Source organism: Zalophus californianus, chromosome X (assembly GCF_009762305.2).
Source record: "Zalophus californianus isolate mZalCal1 chromosome X, mZalCal1.pri.v2, whole genome shotgun sequence".
Lineage (NCBI taxonomy): Eukaryota > Metazoa > Chordata > Mammalia > Carnivora > Otariidae > Zalophus > Zalophus californianus.
This window is the reverse complement of record NC_045612.1, coordinates 55,942,316-55,962,204: the sequence shown is the minus strand read 5'-3', so window position 1 is coordinate 55,962,204 and position 19,889 is coordinate 55,942,316. Positions and strand designations below refer to the sequence as shown.

The window sequence follows — 19,889 nt, the reverse complement described above, 5'->3', positions numbered from 1 at the left end:
AAGGACATAATACTCTTTTACAGTTTAAAGAATTATTAGAAAATTGGGGAATTATTGTTGATTTCCTAAATTTGGGTCCAGGGTTCATTCTCCATTGATACATATGTATAAGAATTCCCCAAACAGGATGAACAGTGAGTAATTTGGAGAATTCATCTCAATTCTTTTTAATAACCCCTAATTCTTACTAATTTTTATATGTAAAAAATTAACAGTACATCAGCAAACTTCCATCAGTCAATTCAAGACAGAACAATAATCGAGTGCTCTTTCATTTTGCTCTAAATGTGACATTTTCCTACTGATAGTTCAATTCTTGAAAATTTTATTAGCCTCAAAATTTAGCATACCTCAGACATGCCAGGAACATCTAAGGTTTAAGCTGCTGGTATTTATTCTAAAGTAAAATTTTAATACCAAAAATAAGCAATAACAAGCCTAAAGAATTTTGACATTACCACAGGAAATAATGAACAGTTTTTTAAATAGTTAAAAAAAACACACAACACCTTAAAACCTAAGCCCAACCAAGCTGTTACAGCAGTGTATCCACTTGGAGATTTTTTTTTAAACATCCCCCCTCCCTCTCGGGCTTGCCCCAAAAAAGCTTTCAAAGAAAAAGCACAGACATGTGTGCATGCACTCGTGCACACACAGACACACACGGAAGGTGGGGAAAGGTAGAAGAGAGAAGGTGAAGAGAGGGGAGGAGTGGGGGTGGGGGGAGTAGAGGTGGTGAGTTAGAGATTAAAAAAAAAAAAGTAAAGTCAGAAAAAGACCACTGAATTACCTGCTTTACTTCCTGGAGGCATATTTCTTGTCTCCAAGCAGCCCACTGAGCAACAGTTATGGCTGCTGCCCTCGGCCACCTGAAGCAAGGAACTTCTGGGTTTAGGGACCAGACAAAAGACGTGATCAAAGGCTGCCCTCCGCACGTGGCACCTACGCATGTGACGTCAAAGAAGCAGACTGCATCACAATCTGGGATGCTGGGTATCTACTGGCAATGTTCGTGACTCACCATAACCTGGTGTCTATAGGCTCAGTTTCCGAGGGCTGAGCTCCCCGCTGGGACTGTGGCTGGGGCCAGAGTGTTCCTGGCCTCCATTCCTCCTTTCATTGACTGTTCCACTGAAAGAGATCCTGTCGTGGCACCTGCTTGAGACCTCCCTCAAGATTTCGCTCAAGACCTAACTTAAGATGAGTGCTTCAGTTCCCCACTTTGAAATGTCCACACTCTATGTCGGAAACCTGCAACCTGAAGTGAATGAGGCAATGGTGTATGCGAAATTCAACTCTGCTGGGCCAATCCTTTCCATTCAGGTGTGCAGTGACCTGGTAACGCGCTGCTCTCTGGGCTACGCTTACGTGAACTTCTTGCTGCGGGCTGATACTGAGTGGGCTCTGCACACTATGAACTTTGATATTATCAATGGCAAGCCACTGCATATTATGTGGTCCAAGTGTGACCCATCACTTCGTAAGAGTGGAGTGGGCAATATATTCATCAAAAATCTTCATAAGTCTATTGATAATAAGTCCCTTTATGATACATTTTCTGTCTTCGGAAACATTCTTTCTTGTAAAGTAGTAACCGATGAAAATGGATCAAAAGGTTTTGGATTTGTGCATTTTGAGAACTCAGAAGCTGCTAAAAGGGCCATTGCAAAGATGAATGATATTCTGCTGAAAGGTAGCCAAGTTTTTGTTGGGCAATTTAAACCTCACAAAGAAAGGGAAGCAGAGCTGAGAGCTAAAGCAAACATATTTACCAATGTTTACATCAAGAATTTTGGAGATGATGTAGATGATGAATGTCTTAAAGAGGTTTTTGGTGAGTTTGATTCTGTATTAAGTGTAAGAGTTATGACTGATGAAAGTGGAAAATCCAAAGGCTTTGGATTTGTGAATTTTGAGAATTTTGAAGATGCCAAGAAAGCCATTGAAAGGATGAAATGGAAAAGTCCTTAATGGAAATCAAATTTATGTTGGTAGAGCCCAGAAAACCTAAAGAGACAATCTGAACTAAAACATAAATTTGAACAAATAAAACAGGGTAAACTCACCAAGTGCAAGGGTGCTAACCTTTATGTGAAAAATCTTGAAGATGATATTGATGACAAACGACTGAGAGGAGAATTCTCCCTCTTTGGCACAATCTCTAGTGCCAGGGTCATGATGGAGGCAGGCCACAGCAAAGGCTTTGGTTTTGTTTGCTATACATCTCCTGAGGAAGCTAATAAAGCTGTCATGGCAATGAATGGAAAAATTGTGATCACCAAACCACTGTATGTGGCTATTGCACAAAGTAAGGATGAGCGCCAGGCTTTCCTCACCAAGAACTATATGGAAAGAATCTCAGCTGTGAGAGATGGAGATGATTCTATACTCAACTATCGAAAGATACCATCATCCAATAACTTCATACCAAATCTTCCTCAGTCTCAATGTAGCAATGTACATTTTTACAAGCCTGTGGTAAGGGCCAAATAACATCCATCTCAGAATGTACATTATGCTATCCACTCAGTAGCAGCACCTAAGCCATCAGTCAGCACTTGCATACAGCCACAAGTGCCAGGGGTCAAGTCAACCTATCAAACCACCAATATGACAACCCCAAAAATGGCTCTTTACCCTCAAACTTCTGCTTTAAGACCACCTGCAAACCAAAGATTCAAAAAAGTTACAGCTGTTGCAAATGTCCGCAGGCCTCTTAAATTTAAAGCAGGAAGGCCAGCATCCAACCAGAAGCCTATCCCCACTGGTCATGGTATTCCAAATGTGTCTGTGTTGGCATCAGCTACTACTCAGAAGAATATCTTGGGTGAAAAGCTGGTACCTCTGGTTCAATCCATTCACCCAACTCTGGCTGGAAAAATCTCTGGAATACTGTTTGAGATGGATGATGCTGAAATTCTTTATATGCTCAAATATCCTGAGTTTCTCTGTGCCAAGATTAATGAAGTGATCCTTATTCTGCAGTCCAACCAAGCTTAAGATATTGCCCTGAAAGCTACTAACAGCACTCCCAGTATCGAATTTATGTAAAATGAAATTTCTGCTTGGAGAAATGAAATTTCCAAACAATGAAAAACATAAATATTGGAGAAAATGATGAGAATAAAAACAAATTTTTAAGAAAAATAAATTTATACTTCACCAAGCAAATGTCAAGTTTCATTACTGGTATTTGATTATTCAGGGTTTAAAAGTAAATATAGAGGGGTGCCTGGGTGGCTCAGTTGGTTAAGTATTTGCCTTTGGCTCAGGTCATGATCCCGGGATCCTGGGATCAAGCCCTGATTTGGGCTCCCTCTTCAGTGGGGAGCCTGCTTCTCCCTCTCCCTCTGCCACTTCCCTCTACTTATGCTCCCATTCTCAAATAATTAAATAAGATCTTTTAAATTTTTTAAAATAATAAAAGTAAATACAGAATATAAGAATAGGAAATTTTTTAAAAAGAGAGAAAGAGGAAAGAAAAAAAATTAAAATGCAGAGGCACCTGGGTGGCTCAGTCGTTAAGCATCTGCCTTTGGCTCGGGTCATGATCCCAGGGTCCTGGGATTGAGCCCCACATCGGGCTCCCTGCTCGGCGGGAAGCCCGCTTCTCCCTCTCCCACTCCCCCGCTTGTGTTCCTGCTCTTGCTAACTCTCTCTCTCTGTCAAATAAATAAATAAAATCTTAAAAAGAATTAAAATGCAGTATTTTCAAAAGATGTAGAAGGACTATGGCAAAATTACACAGAAAACAATAAATCAGTTTTTATTTTTAATATTTTTCTTACCTATAAGTAGTATAAAATGACACCAGTACTTTACATTCTAGAATGTGGTATTTGGACTTTACTTGGTAATTATGCAATAATTCCAAAAGGAAATGTAATTTGAGTTTTAACATTTTTAGTAAAAGTTTAATAGAGGGTAAAAATATGAAAGATTCCAATAGCTACAACAATTTCATGAGTAGCTTCACAAAATATTACAATATAAAATGGAAAATTCTGAAGAGAAATGCAGTATATATAAATACAGAGTATTGACCTAAAATAAGGCATTTTTTTTTTAGAAAACAAACTAAAGAGACTAAAGGAATAAGAACAGAGACAATAACATGTAAATTTTTAAAGCAAAATTTCCTTTTTTATTATTATACTAAATCCAAACTGTTAACCAAAGACAAGAAAAATGGGTCAGAAAAAATAATGCCATCTATAAAGATTTATATTTTTTTTTGTTTTAAAGTTAAATACATTATTTTATTGACAGAGGGGAGTTTTAGATTTCATACTAAAAATTTGTAGTAAAAATTGCCATTCTGTATAAAAGATAAAATTTCGGGATTTTTCATAAAGCAGTTGTTTAGTTAAAAATTGTGTAAAGAAATGAAATATTTAATAAGTCATTTTTTTAAGTTGGGTTATTTGTATTTTTATTGCTGCATTTTAAGAGTCTGTTAAATATTTTTGAGACTAGTCCTTTATAATATGTTCTAAGTATTTTCTCCCATTCTATAGGTCATCTTTTTTCCTTTTTTTTTTAATTTTATTATGTTGTTAGTCACCATAAAATACCTCATTAGTTTTTAATGTGGTGATCTACGATCCATTGTTTTCATATAACACCCAGTGCTCCATGCAGTCCGTGCCCTCCTTAATAACCATCACCAGGCTAACCTATCCCCCTGCCCCCCTCCTCTCTAAAACCCTGTTTGTTTCTCAGAGTCCATAGTCTCTCATGGTTCTTTGCTCCCTCCCATTTCACCCCCTTCATTTTTCCCTTCCTTCTCCTAATGTCCTCCATGCTGTTCCTTATGTTCCACAAATAAGTGAAACCATATGATAATTGACTTTCTCTGCTTGACTTATTTCACTTAGCATAATCTCCTTCAGTCCCATCCATGTTGATGTAAAAGTTGGGCATTCATCCTTTCTGATGGCTGAGTAATATTCCATTGTATATATGGACCACATCTTCTTTATCCATTCATCTGTTGAAGGGCATCTCGGCTCTTTCCACAGTTTGGCTATTGTGGACATTGCTGCTATGAACATTGGGGTGCATATGGCCCTTCTTTTCACTACATCTGTCTTTGGGGTGCATACCCAGGAGTGCAATTGCTGGGTCATAGGGTAGCTCTATTTTTAATTTTTTGAGGAACCTCCACACTGTTTCCAAAGGGGCTGTACCAACTTGTATTCCCACCAACAGTGTAAGAGGGTTTCCTTTTCTCCACAACCTCTCCAAAATTTGTTGTTTCTTTCCCTGTCCATTTTTGCCTTTCTAACTGGTGTAAGGTGGTATCTCAATGTGATTTTGATTTGAATTTCCCTGATGGCTAATGATGATGAATATTTTTTCATGTGGCTGCTGAAAACAAGTATTTTCTTTCAAGAAAAACTTCTTCTTCTTTTTGGGGATATACTGGGTAAGACGTACTAACTCCAGAGATTTGTCAGAGACCTAAATTGGATGGGACTATATGCCAAATGGCAGTGGTAATGGCAGAGATATCTTCTTGGATAAGGAATTGATATTTGTAAAGGAGGGAAGGAGGTAATGGGAAAGAGTAAGCAGAAGCAACAATCATAGGTGATAATAGTTTAATAGACATGTCAGCCCAAAAAATGCCAAAGATTTTAGACTTGAGAAAAAGAAGAGAAAAGGCAGGACAGAGTAGAAATAATAGGAAGCATTTCTATAATCAGCACTTGGATATAATTCTAGAGATGCACAAATTCAAGGTTAAGATAAAAAGGGAAATACTAAATTTGAGGCAAGTTTTTGTTCCATTGTTTTGAGCAGAAGTTGCTCACTATCTGACATCTGCTTATTCCAATTTTTATGAAATAGCTGTCTCCTTTATATCATCATGTACTTCAGAGAAGTTTTGAGAAGCCTTAGTTTAGGGACTCTGGTTAAAGTAGAAGTCAAGTTGATAAGAGGTACATATTTCTTTAGCTGCAACACAAGGAACCAAAGATGTATCCCTTGTAGATTTGCTGTCCTGTCAGTGATAAGGAGGACCTGGTAGAGGTCTTTCCAGTGGGGTTCCAGAGCAGTTTTTTGTTGGTGTCTTTTCCAGTAGACTAAGTGTTCTGATTGTAAATCCAGAAAATAGGGTGGCTTCTTTAGAAAGATAAATTGACCCTGTTGATGATAAGTCTGAGTATATTGCATTAGCCCTTTACATTATTGGGTAATATTTTCCTGCAACAAAGTAGAGCTTAAAATAAGAGTGTAGTTCCTAATCTCTTTGGTCTGCCTGTGACAAACACATAAGTTCATAATCTACGTTTGCTATTAGGGTCAACGGGACAAACTTGGGCCAAAGTAGGTTTATGTCTTCAGAAAGCTTAGAGAGTTTTGATTTTAAAGTATTAGCTCTTTCTATTTTTCCTGAGAATTGAGCATGGTGAGGACAGTATAATTTTTGGCCAGCAGGCAACACATTACAAAATTCCTTAATTATGGTCCTGGTAAAATGAGTAGCTCTTTACTAGAAAGTTAAGTAGGAAAACAAAATCTAATCATTTTTCAGCCACAATAAAAATAGCTCCCTTTCAGCAAGTTTAGAAAGCCTTTCACCATTTGAAATGGTGAATAAGACAATAATAAGCACATATTCAAAGTCTTGTGATGTAGGGTGTTGTATAAAGTCCATTTGAGAATATTCAAAGGCTCCCTTGTGGTTCCTATCTATGTACCACCTTTACAAAGTTTTCTACAGTTATGAGTCTGGTAGGTAAGACATACATTGGAGACCCTTATCTGCTATAAAATTAAATCTTCCCCTTTAATGTTGTTCCAGAAGAGTTTTTATGTTTTCTTTACTGTGATGGGTCATAATGTGTGCATTTTTTCCCCAAGATCCATTTCAGAGTGCCTGGAGAGACTAACCAGTCATCTTGCTACCTCTATAACTGGTCGGATTAGAGAGCACACCCAGGTTTCTCCAATTGTCTTTTTTCACAGTCTGATCATTGTGATTTCAGTTTGCTCATAAACTTCATGAAGTGATCTGGATTAACCAGATCAACTTTAATTTGCTGACTTCATTAAACCTGGGTGAGAGTAACTTGGTTAACATACTGGTCTGAGATATTTCATTTTCCTTCACAAGTTTATTCTCTAGTATGAGCTTCAATGTTAATTACAACCAATTTTTTAGGGAGAAACAAGGCATTTAATAAAACTCAAACTTGCTCACTGTGCTTAATGGGTGCACCATCAGCAGTTGAGAAACCACGTTGCTTCCATAACATTTGGAAACACACCCAAAACATATGCTGTCTATTTATGTTAGCCATTTCATCCTTTGCTAGCTGACAGGATCTAGTCAAGGTACTTTATCTAGTTGTGCTGATTTGACTTCAGAAAAGGGATTATTCAATAAATTCTTGGAAAGTGATAACAGTATATCTAACTTGAAAACATTCTGTTCATTCTTAAGATGTGACCCAACTACGAAGAATTATGAGCCTAACAGAGGAGTTCAGAGTGAGGTGGGGAAAATTTTTGTGTTAATGTTAAACTATTACTTTCTCTGGAAGAGGGGAAAAAGATAGGTAGATGGATTAAGGGTATGACAACTATGGATGTGTTATGATTCACCTTGGCCCTTTGTTGGATCTGCTGTTCTTTTCCATTAAATGGTATCAGATGTCAAACATTTCACACAGGAACTGCTGACTGTAAGTGATTCAAAGGTTTATTACTCTTTCAGGAATTGGCAAAGTAAGGGGAATCCCTGGGCAAGAGTGACAACCAGTTATAGGACCCTCTGATATCCAGAAGGAGAGAGGGAAAGAGCCTGGTAGGGACATTTATAGGACTGGTGCCCAAGCCTGGGATTTTGTTGAATAATGTTAGGGGTGTACTAATTTCAAACCACCCACCCCTTTTGGGGGGGATGAAAAATCAAATGGATAGTACCCCTAATGTTTTGGGATTTAAGGTTCCTAGGGTAATAAAAGAAGAGATTTTGTGGTTTGTATAATGACTCATTAAAGTTCTGTATTTTTCCCACATCTGTAGATGAGGTAGCCTAGAGGACATTAGGTATTAAGGCAAGCAAATCAGAAATTTTAGGTAATTCTAGAGTAAAAAAGAGTTACAGACACAAGAGTCCAGAGTAGTCAAGTGGAACCACATAATATGGTATATTTAACTATCAAAGTCTGGGGAATCAAGAAAAAGTCCTTTGTGCACCTAATAGTAGGTAACCATTGAGCAAATTTTACCCATTTATCTAATTTTAATAAATTAGTAGAGTTAGAAAGACTTAGAAAAAAGTCATCTGGAGAAGTTAAGGTTTGCAAGGAGATAGGCAGTGTGGGAGTGGACAGAGAAATGAGAAAGAAAAAATATGTTTGGTAAGTCCCAACACCAAGACCTTTTTATTGCTGAGGAAGGGTGGTAGGAAATTAGGAGACATTATTGGTGGATAGTGTGGCTCTAATGTCTACTAAAAACAAGATTGGATAGTCGTTTACTAATATAGTTTTTTTTTTGTTTTTTGTTTTTTGTTTTTTACTAATACAGAGACAGGACACAGAAGGAAGCCTTTCTCACAGAGGAATTGTTCTGTTTCTGATTAAGCAGCCTCCTGGGTGGCTTGTTTCCTGGCCAAAGAAAGACAACTATGGACCCAGTAGCCTTTTTATTTGTAGTATCTTCAAGTATTGATCCTTACCAGCATTGTGTCTGCTCTAAAATGACAGTGCTATGATTTTGCAGTGTGTGGTTTTCTCTATGTTTATTATGCTATCCTCAAAACACTGGGCCGTATGGTCTTCCAGCCTATATTATGCTTCAAAATAGCATATATTTTAGGCTAAAGGCCATTAACAAAAAGGTGAAGATTGCCTGTGGCAGTGTTAATGTGAATGCCAAACCCTGAATATTTCCTAAATGTGGTTTCCAGTTAATGCTTAAAATCAAGAGACAGATTGATTTGTTGACAGAGTTGGATTATTCCCCAGTCAATTTGAGGGGAAATTCCCAGGAATTGCCTTTAAAAAACTTTCTTGTATCCCCAGTGCTTTCACTTATTTGAAGTAGAAATGATAAAGGTTCTACTCTAAAGGTTAAAAGGACCTGGGAAAGGGAAGAAGGAGAAGAAAAGTAATGGAGGTTGAGGAACAGCCTCTCCCAGAGACTAGCAGAGTGGCACTATAAGGCACAGAAACAGAGTTAGGAGCAGGTCTTGGGGGAGACAGAGGCTGAAGTTGTTTTAAAAGAGGCCACAATAGACTGGAATCTCTTGAATTGTTATCTTTTCTCAGCTTCTTTGTACTAGTTAAAGAAAGTTGCCCATTGTTAGTTGGCTATCTTATTTTCTTTTCATTTTATGGCACCATGAAAGGAGCCACCAAGTTCAAGTTTATCTTCCCTGAGGTCACTACTTAGCCCATGATAAAAAATTGCAGGTAGAAGAAGGGAGAAAGGCCTTTTTGTACCTTAGGACAATTATCTAATTCTCTGCTTGGCTAGATATTCCAGAAAGATTAAAAGAAACAGAGGTAGTGCCTTTAATCAGACAGTAGATTAACCTTTTCAAAGATTCAAAGCCACAATGTCTGTGTTGTGGGACAAATTTAAACACAGGAGTAAGAGGAAGCCTTAACACCCAACTTACCTATAGTTCCAGAAAAGGGAGGAAGCCTGAGATCCTTGAATGCATACTGTTCTAGTGTGAAACCTCAGCAGGACAAGGGTTCATTCAGACTGGCTCTGCATCACAGAACAAGATTGTCAAGAAAAAAATAGTCAAAGTAACTTAAATAGATGTTAAAGACTTTATTTAAAGTGATACACATCAGAAAGCAACTTAAGACCTGGTGACTCTGAACCAAAGCAGAATTGGAATTTTTATTGGGTGAGAAGAAAGAGGTGTGTGAATGAATTTGTTCTCTATTACTGTGTAACAAACTACCACAAATTAAGACTTAGCAACTTAAGACAACACATATTTATCATCTCACAGATTCTGTGGGTCAGGATTCTGAGCATGGCTTAGCTGGGTTTTTCCATTCAGGGTCTCACAAGACTGCAATTAAGGAGTCAGCTAATCTACATTCTTTTCTGAAGATTGAGATCCTCCATCTCACATGATTGCTGGCAGAATTCAGTTCCTTGTGATTGTAGAACTGAGGCTTTAAGCTTCTAGAGGTTGTCCTGAGGTCCCGGCCATATATACCTTTCCTTTTATGTCAGCTTGCTTCTTCAAGGTCAGCAAGAAAGCCTCTTGCTCCATTTTGTGAAAACGGAGTCTTCTATAATATAATCAAGGGAGAAATATACCATAACCTTTTGTCATAATTTTTATTGGTTAAAAACAAATCAAGGATTCTGTCTGCAATCAAAAGAAGATTATATAAGGGAGTACATCACTGGAATTCACCTGAGAGTATGTCTGCCACAGTGATTGTAATCTTGCCCAAGGTTTTAGTTTTTAGTTTGTTTGTTTTGTTTTCCTTTTGCTTTTGTTTGTTTTGTTTTGTTTTGTTTTATCTGTAACTTCTACAAAACTTGCAGCTTGAATTGTTGGAGAGGAGATGTACAGTTTTTCATGCTGCCTGCTAGGGATTGTTGGTACAATCTCACTTTTGCAGCTGTAAGAACAATTCTATAGAGAGCTCTCTTTATAAGATGTGAAGGCTATCTGTTAACTTTCTAATGCCAGTTGAAGTTCAGAGGAAGGTGAGATAAAAAGTGAAAAAATAGTAGAAGAGAAAAAGAGAAAAAAGAAAGAAGGCAAATGTAGAAGCAAGGAAAACTGGGGTTTGTTTTAATTCTTTTACAGTGCCAAATAAATGTTAATGTTTTATTTTTGCATTCGAGTGCACTTGACACACAATACATATTAGTTTCAAGTGTAGTGTACAAATAGTGATTCAACAAGTTTATAGATGATGTTATGTTCACCACAAGTGTAGTTACCATCAGTCACCATACAACACTTACAATATCATTGACGATATTTTTTATTCTCTGTTTATAACTGTGACTTATTCATTCCATAACTAGAAGCCTGTATCTTCCACTCCCCTTTACCCATTTTCCCATTCCCCTAGTCACCTCCCCTCTGGCAACCATCAGTTTGTTCTCTGTATTTACAGGTCTGATTCTGCTTTTTGTTTATTCATTTTTTTGTTTTTAGATTTCACATATAAATGAAATCATATGGTATTTGTCTTTCTCTGTCTGACATATTTCACTTAGCATATTAACCTCCATCCATGTTGTTGGAAATGGAATGATCTCATCCTTTTTATGGCTGTGTAATATTCCATTATGTATGTGTATGTGTTTGTGTGTGTGTGTGTGTGTGTATACCACTTCTTCCTTTTCCAGTTATCTATTGATGGACACTTAGATTACTTCCATATCTTGGCTATTGTAAATAATGCTGCAATAAAAATATTTTTTTCTCCTCTCTTCTTTCTGATTTTATGTATTTGGGTACCTTTTTTTTCTTGATGAGTCTGGTTATGGTTATTAATTTTATCTTTTCAAAGAAGCAGCATTGATTTTTTTTCTTTCTTTTTTTTTTTAGTCTCTATGTCATTTTGTTCTGCTCTGATCTTTATTATTTCCTTCCTTTTACTCACCTTGGGTTTGTTTGTTCTTTTTCTAGCCCCCTTAGGTATAAGGTAAAACTATTTATTTGAGCTTTTAATTTGTTCCTTAAGGTAGGCCTGTATCACTATGTATTTCCATCTTAGAACTACTTTTGCTGTATCCCAAAGATTTTGACCTGTTGCATTTTCATTTTTATTGTCTTTAAGTAGTTTTTTAAAAATTTTTTCTTTGATTTCTTTGTTGACACATTGATTGTTTAGGATCATGTGGTTTAGCCTCCACATGTTTGTGGGGGTATTTTAGTCTTTTTTTCTTATGATTGATTTCTAGATTTATACCATTGTGATTGGAAAAAATGCGTGGTATAATTTCAATCTTCTAAAATTTGTTAAGTCTTGTTTTGTGGCCTAACATGTGACCTATTCTGGATAATGCTCCATATGCACTCAAAAATAATGCATGTTCTGTGGTTTTTGGATGAAATGTTCTGTATATATCTGTTATGTCCATCTGGTCTAATGTGTCATTCAAAGACACTGTTTCCTTATTGATTTTCTGCCTGGACGATCTATTCATTGATGTAAGTGGAGTTTTAAAGTCTTCTACTATTATCATAGCACCATAAATTTCTTTATTTATGTTCATTAATATTTGCTCTATATACTCAGGTGCTCCAGTGTTGTTTGCATAGATATTTACCATTGTTATATCCTCTTGTTGGATAGATAACTTTATCATTATGTAATGCTTTTCTTTGGTGTTACAGTCTTTGTTTTAAAGTCTACTTTGTCTGATATAAGTTTTGCTACTGTGGTTTTTTTCTTTGCTTCCAAGTGCACAATAAATGGTATTCTATTCCTGCACTTTCAGTCTGTATCTGTCTTTAGGTCTGAGATGAATTTCTCATAAGCAGTATATAGATGGGTCTTGTTTTTTGTTTTGTTTTGTTTTTTGTTTGTTTAGGTTTGGCTTAAATCCATTCTGCCACTCTATGGCTTTTGATTGGAGTATTTAGGCCATTTACATTTAAAGTAATTACTGATGGGTATGTACTTGTCATTGTGTTATCTGTTTTCTGGTTGTTTTTGTGGTTCTTCTCTGCTCCTTTCTTCTCTTGGTTTCTTTCTTTGTGATTGAAGAATTTCTGTAGTGTTTTGTTTGGCTTTCTTCTTTGTGCACATCTTCAGTAGGATTTGGGCTGATGGTTACCATGAAGTTCTTATATAACATCATAACTATATAGAAGTATATATTAATTTGATGGTCATTTAAGTTCAAACACATTCTTAAAAATAAACTTCTTCTTTCTCCCTCTTCCACATTTTTCCACATTATATATATATGTTGTCATATTTTAGTTATGTTATTCGTAATTTTCTTATGTCTAATTACAGCTATTTCTTTTCCACTTAAAGAGGTGCCTTTACCATTTCTTGAAAGGCACCACTGGTTTAGTGGTGATAAAGCATTTTATCTTTTGTTTGTCTGGTAAACTCTTAATAACTCATTTAAATCTAAATGACAAAGTTTCCAGTAGAGTACTCTTCGCTGTAGGTATTTTCCTTCCCACATTTTGAATAAATTATGCCACTCTCTTCTTTATGCCTTTATGTCCCTTTGGGATTGCAAAGTTTCTGCTGAAAAATCAGCAGATAGCCTTACACATTTTTTCTTATATGTAACTTTTTGCTTCCCTCTTGTTGCTTTTAAAAAATATCTCTTTAGATTTTGAGATTTTAATTATACTGTGCTGTGGTGTGGACATCTTTGATTTCATTTTTTTTTTTTTGGAACTCTTTGTGCTTCTTTGATCTTGATGTCTATTTTCTTCCCTACATTAGGGAAGTTTTCATGTATTATTATTTCAAATATGTTTTCTACCCTCTTCTCTTTCTTCTTTTTCTTCTGGAACCGCTATAATGTGAATGTTTGTTTTCATGATGTAGCCCAAGACATCTCTTAAACTATCCTCAATTTATTTATTTATTTATTTAAATATTTTATTAATTTATTTGAGAGAGAGAATGAGCAGGAAGGAGGAACAGAGGGAAAGAGAAGCAGACTCCCTGCTGAGCAGGGAGCCTGATGTGGGGCTCAATCCCAGGATCTGGAGATCATGACCTGAGTCAAAGGTCTGAGCCTTAAAAGAGTGAGCCACCCAGGTGCCCCACAATCTTCATTTTTTGAAAAAATCTTTTCTCTTTTTGCTGTTCAGCTTGGGTGTTTAAAATTACAATGTCTTACAGATTGCTGACATGTTTTCTGCATCTGCTAGTATGCTGTTGGGTCTTGCTAGTGTGTTTTTAATGTCAGTTATTATATTCTTTAACTCTTTAACTTTTTATTTTTTTTATTATGTTATGTTAGCAACCATACAGTACACCATTAGATTTGATGTAGTGTTCCATGATTCATTTTTGGCATATAACACTCAGTGCTCCATGCAGTACGTGCCCTCCTTAACACCCATCACCAGGCTAACACATCCCCCCACTACCTCCCATCTAAAACCCTCGGTTTGTTTCTCAGAGTCCATAATCTCCTATGGTTTGTCTCCCCCTCCAATTTCCCTCCATTCATTTTTTACTTCCTTCTCATAATGTCCTCCAAGCTATTCCTTATGTTCCACAAATAAGTGAAAACATATGATAATTGACTTTCTTTGCTTGACTTATTTAACTTAGTATAATCTCCTCCAGTCCCATCCATGTTGATGCAAAAGTTGAGTATTCATCCTTTCTTATGGCTGAGTAATATTCCATTGTATATATGGACCACATCTTCCTTATCCATTTGTCTATTGAAAGGCATCTTGGCTCTTTCAACTATATGGCTATTGTGGACATTGCTAAATGAACATTGGGGTGTATATGGCCCTTCTTTTCACTACATCAGTATCTTTGGGGTAAATACCCAGTAATGCAATTGCTGGGTCATAGAGTAGCTTATATTTTTAATTTTTTGAGGAACCTCCACACTTTTCCAAAGTGGATGTACCAACTTGCATTCCCAACAACAGTGTAAGAGGGTTCCACTTTCTCCACAACCTCTCCACCATTTGCTCTTTCTTGCCATGTCAAATTATGCCATTCTAAATGATGTAAGTTGGTATCTCAATGTGGTTTTGTTTTGAATTTCCATGATGGCTAATGATGATGAACAATTTGTATGTCTTCTTTGGAGAAGTGTCTGTTCATGTCTTCTGCCCATTTCTTGACTGGATTATTTGTTTTGGGGGGGTTGAGTTTGAGAAGTTGTTTATAGATCTTGGATATCAGCCCTTTATCTGTAGTATCATATGCAAATATCTTCTCCCATTCTGTGGGTTGCCTCTTTGTTTTGTTGACTGTTTCCTTTGCTGTGCAGAAGCTTTTTATCTTGATGAAGTCCCAAAAGTACATTTTTGCTTTTGTTTCCCTTGCCTTTGGAGACATGTCTTGAAAGAAGTTGCTGTGGCCAATGTCAGAAGATGTTACTGCCTATATTCTCCTCTAGGGCTTTGATATTTTCCTTTCTCATGCTGAGGTCTTTGACCCATTTTGAGTTTATCATTGTGTATGGTGTAAAAGAATGGTTGATTTTCATTCTTCTGTATATAGCTGTCTAATTTTCCCAGCACCATTTATTGAAGAGACTGTCTTTTTTCCGTTGCATATTTTTCCTGCTTTGTTGAAGAATATTTGACCATAGAGTTGAGGGTCCATATCTAGGCTCTCTATTCTGTTTCATTGATCTATGTGTCTGTTTTTGTTCCAGTACCATGCTGTCTTGGTGATCACAGGTTTGTAGTATAGCTTTAGATCAGGCAGCGTGATGCCCCCAGCTTTGTTTTTCTTTTTCAACATTTCCTTGGCAATTTGGGGTCTTTTCTGGTTCCATACAAATTTCAGGATTGCTTGTTCCAGCACTTTGAAAATTGTCATTGGTATTTTGATCAGGGTGGCATTGAAAGTATAGATTGCTCTGGGCAGCATAGATATTTTAACAATGTTTATCCTTCTGATCCATGAGCATGGAATATTTTTCCATATTTTTCTCTCTTCTTCAATTTATTTCACAAGTGTTCTGTAGTTCCTAGAGTATAGACCATTTACCTCTTTGGTTAGGTTTATTCCAAGGTATCTTATGGTTTTTGGTGCTCTTGTAAATGGAATTGATTCTCTAACTTCTCTTTCTGCAGTTACATTGTTAGTGTATAAGAAAGCAACTGATTTCTGTGCATTGATTTTGTATCCTGCCACATTACTGAATTGCTGTATGAGTTCTGGTAATTTGAGGGTGTCGTCTTTTGGGCTTTCCACATAAAGTATCACATCATCTTCGAAGAGAGAGAGTTTGACTTCTTTGCAAATTTGAATACAGTTTATTTCTTTTTGTTGTCTGATTACTGTGGCTAGGACTTTTGTACTATGTTGAACAATAGTGGCAAGAGTGGGCATCCTTGTGTTTCTGATCTTATGGAAAGGCTCTCAGCTTTTCCCCATAGTGAATGTATTCACTGTGAGTTTTTCATAGATGGATTTTTTGAAATTGAGGAATGTTCCCTCTATCCCTATCCTCTGAAAAGTTTTAATCAGGAAAGGATGCTAAATTTTGTCAAATGTTTTTTCTGCATCAACTGAGAGGACCATATGGTTCTTCTCTCTCCTCTTATTAATATGTTCTATCACATTGATTGATTTGCAGATGTTGAACCACCCTTGCATCCCAGGGATAAATCCCACTTGGTCTTGGTAGATGACTCTTTTAATGTACTGTTGGATCCTATTAGCTAGGATCTTGTTGAGAATTTTGGCGTCCATATTCATCAGGAATATTGGTCTGAAATTCTCCTTTTTGATGGGGTCTCTGTGTGGTCTGGGGATTAAGGTAATGCTGGCCTCATAAAATGAGTCTGGAAGCTTTCCTTCTGTTTCTATTTCTTGAAACAGCTTCAGGAGAATAGGTATTATTTCTTCTTTGAATGTTTGGTAGAATTCCCCAGGGAATCCATCAGGCCCTGGGCTTTTGTTTTTTGGGAGGTTTTGATCACTGCTTCAATCTCGTTACTGGTTATTAGTGTATTCAGGCTATCAATCTCTTCCTGTTTCAGTCTTGGTAGTTTATAGGTTTCTAGGAAGGCATTCATTTCTTCCAGGTCGCTTAATTTATTGTCATATATTTGTTGATAATAATTTCCAATCATTGTTTCTATTTCCTTGGTGTTAGTCATGATCTCTCACCTTTCATTCATAATTTTATTAATTTGGGTCCTTTCTCTTTTCTTTTGGATAATTCTGGGCAGTTTTTTATCCATCTTGTTAATTCTTTCAAAGAACTAGCTTCTAGTTTTGTTGATTGGATCTACTGTATTTCTGGTTTCTAATTCATTGATATCTGCTCTAATCTTAATTATTTTCCTCCTTGTGTGTGGGTTAGGCTTAGTTTGTTGTTGATTCTCCAGTTCTTTAAGGTGTAAAGATAGTTTTTTATTTTCTTGAGTGACGTTTGGATGGCTATGTATTTTCCCCTTAGGACCACCTTTGCAGGATCCCATAGGTTTTTGACTGATGTGTTTTGTTCTCATTGGTTGCCATGAATTGTTTAAGCTTTTATTTGATTTCCTGGTTGACCCATACATTCTTGAGCAGGATATTCTTTAGTTTCCAAGTGTTTGAATTTCTTCCAAAGTTTTTCTGCTGATTGAGTTCCGGTTTCAAAGCCTTTTAGTCTGAGAATATGCAGGGAATAATCTCAATCTTTTGGTATCAGTTGAGACCTGATTTGTGACCCAGTATTTGGTCTATTCTGGAGAAAGTTCCATGTGCACTCAAGAAGAATGTGTATTCTGTTGCTTTAGGGTGGAATGTTGTGTATATATCTATGAGGTCCAGCTGGTCCAGTGTGTCATTCAGAGCTCTTGTTTCTTTTTTGATATTCTTCTTAGATGATCTGTCTTTTGCTGAGAGTGGAGTGTTAAGGTATCCTACTATTAATGTATTATTATCAATTTGTCTCTTTATTTTGGTTAACAGTTGGCTTATGTAGTTGGCTGCTCCCACGTTGGGGGCATAAATATTTATAATTATTAGATCTTCTTGTTGGATAGACCCTTTAAGTGTCCTTCTGTGTCTCTAACTACAGTCTTTAGCTTAAAATCTATTTTTCTGATACGAGAATTGGTCCCCAGCTTTCTTTTGAGGTCCGTTGGTGTGAAAGATGGTTTTCCATTACTTCACTCTCAGTCTAGATGTATCTTTAGGTTCCAAATGAGTCTCTTGTAGACAGCATATGGGTGGGTCCTGTCGTTTTATCCAATCTGCAACCTTGTGCCATTTTATGGGAGCATTTAAGCTGTTCACATTGAGAGTGATCATTGAAATATATGATTTTATTTTCATCCTGTTGCCTGTGAAGTCCTTGCTTTTATAGATTGTCTCTGTAAATTTCTGTTGTATATCATTCTTGGGGTCTTTATCCTTTTATAGAACCCCCCCTTAATGTTTCTTGCAGGGCCGGCTTATTGGTCACATATTCTTTCAGTTTCTGCTGGTCCTGGAAATCTCTGTATCTCTCCATCCATTCTAAGTGACAGCCTTGATGGATAAAATATTCTTTGGTGCATGTTCTTCTCATTTAGTACCCTGAATATGTCTTGCCAGCCCTTTCTGGCTTACCAAGTATCTGTGGATAGGTCTGACATTATTTGGATGTTCCTCCCTCTCTACGTAAGGAATCTCTTCCCCCTAATTGCCCTTAAAATGGTTTCCTTGGTTCTAAGATTTGTGAGTTTTACTATTACATGCTGGGGCATTGGTCTGTTTTCCTTGATCTTGGGAGGGGTCCTCTCTGTCTCTAGGACATGAATGCTTGTTTCATTCCCCAGATTAGGGAAATTCTCAGCTACAATTTGCTCAGATATATCATCTAGTCCTCTCTCTCCACCCCCTCAGGTATCCTAATAATTCTGACACCGGACATTTCATGGCATCATTTATTTCTCTAATTCTCTTTTGATGGATTTTAAGCTATTTGTTCCAGGTTTTCTCCTCTTCCTTCTTTCTACCCTTAGAGAATCTATGTTGCCATTAATGTTTTTCTCCAGCCTAGCTATTGTCTACATAACTGTTACCCTGAAGTCTATTTCTGACATCTTGCTTATATCAATGTCCATTAAGTCTGTGGGAGAAACCATTGTCTCTGGGTATTTTCTTTGTTGGGAGTTCCTCTTAGTCATTCTGTTGAGTTTTGGTTGAAGGGATGTACAGTCAAAAATATCAACCACAATCCAGGCAAGGTGCACGCTTGATATGAGCTTCCTCTTTGGCTCTTGCCTCTAACCTGCCACTAAAGCAGCATTTTAATCCTTACACTTTGATGAATCCAGTGCCTTCCCCTGGTCTTTGCTTTTTCTTTCTCTTTTCAGCTGGTTTCTCTCCCGGAAAAGAATCCTGTTTAACTCTTTAACTTTTTAATTGTTTTTTTTTATTTGTATTTTCTAGGTCTTTATTGAAGGTCTCACTGAATTCTTCCGATTTTCTCTCCATACTGGTGAGCATCTGTATGACCATTACTTTAAATTCCTTATCAGGCATATTGTTAATCTCCATTTCATTTAGTTCTTTTCCCCAGATTATTTCTTGTTCTTTCTTTTGGAGACTATTCCTCTGTCTCTTCATTTTGCTTGACTTTCTGTTTGTTTCTATGGATTAGGTGGAACAGCTACTTCTCCTAAACTTGAAGGAATGGTCACATTTGTGGTTGTACCTAATTAGACTGTGTGTGGTTGCTGACTTTTGCTTGCTGGCTCGAACTATATGGCTGGGGTGGGTTGGCGGTCCTGGGGCTTTCCCAACAGTGGGTGCAATGCCAGGACAATTAAAGTTGACGTGGATGCAGGCTGGGGTGTCCTGGGGTTCTTTGTGTTGAAAACACCTTCGTGAAACAGCTGAAGCTGAAATGGGTGCAAGTCAGGATCCCTTGGGTCACTCTGTGCAGAAGATGCCCTGGCAGTGTGGCTGGGGCTGAAGCAGGGTATGGGCTGGGATGTTCCTGAATTGGGTGCAACCAGGAATGTCCCAAGGTGCTTAGCATAGGGGGTTGCCCTGTCAGAATGGCTGGAACCAATGCAAGAACAGGCTGAGATTTTAGGGGGTGGGTACTCCAAGCAGTGGGCATGCTTGGAGGGCAGTTGGATCTGAAGCAGATGTCAGCTGAAAGGTTCAGGAGCACTCTGCACCAGTGTTGCCCTAGCAAGCCATCTAAAGTTGAAGTAGTATGGGCCTGGAATGTTCTGGGTCGCTTTGTACCTGTGTCACCTTGTC

The 19,889-nt window shown here is 37.3% G+C and overlaps 1 protein-coding gene across 1 annotated transcript; it reads left to right on the top strand.

The window, feature by feature from the left end:
- The first annotated feature begins 1,200 nt into the window (after window positions 1-1,200).
- LOC113930317 (polyadenylate-binding protein 1-like) lies at window positions 1,201-2,721 on the top strand. The gene is given in 3 exon segments (XM_035725481.1): window positions 1,201-1,953; window positions 1,955-2,003; window positions 2,006-2,721. Coding segments are annotated over 3 exon segments (1,290 nt in total). The 3' UTR covers window positions 2,494-2,721.
- Window positions 2,722-19,889: the final 17,168 nt, after the last annotated feature.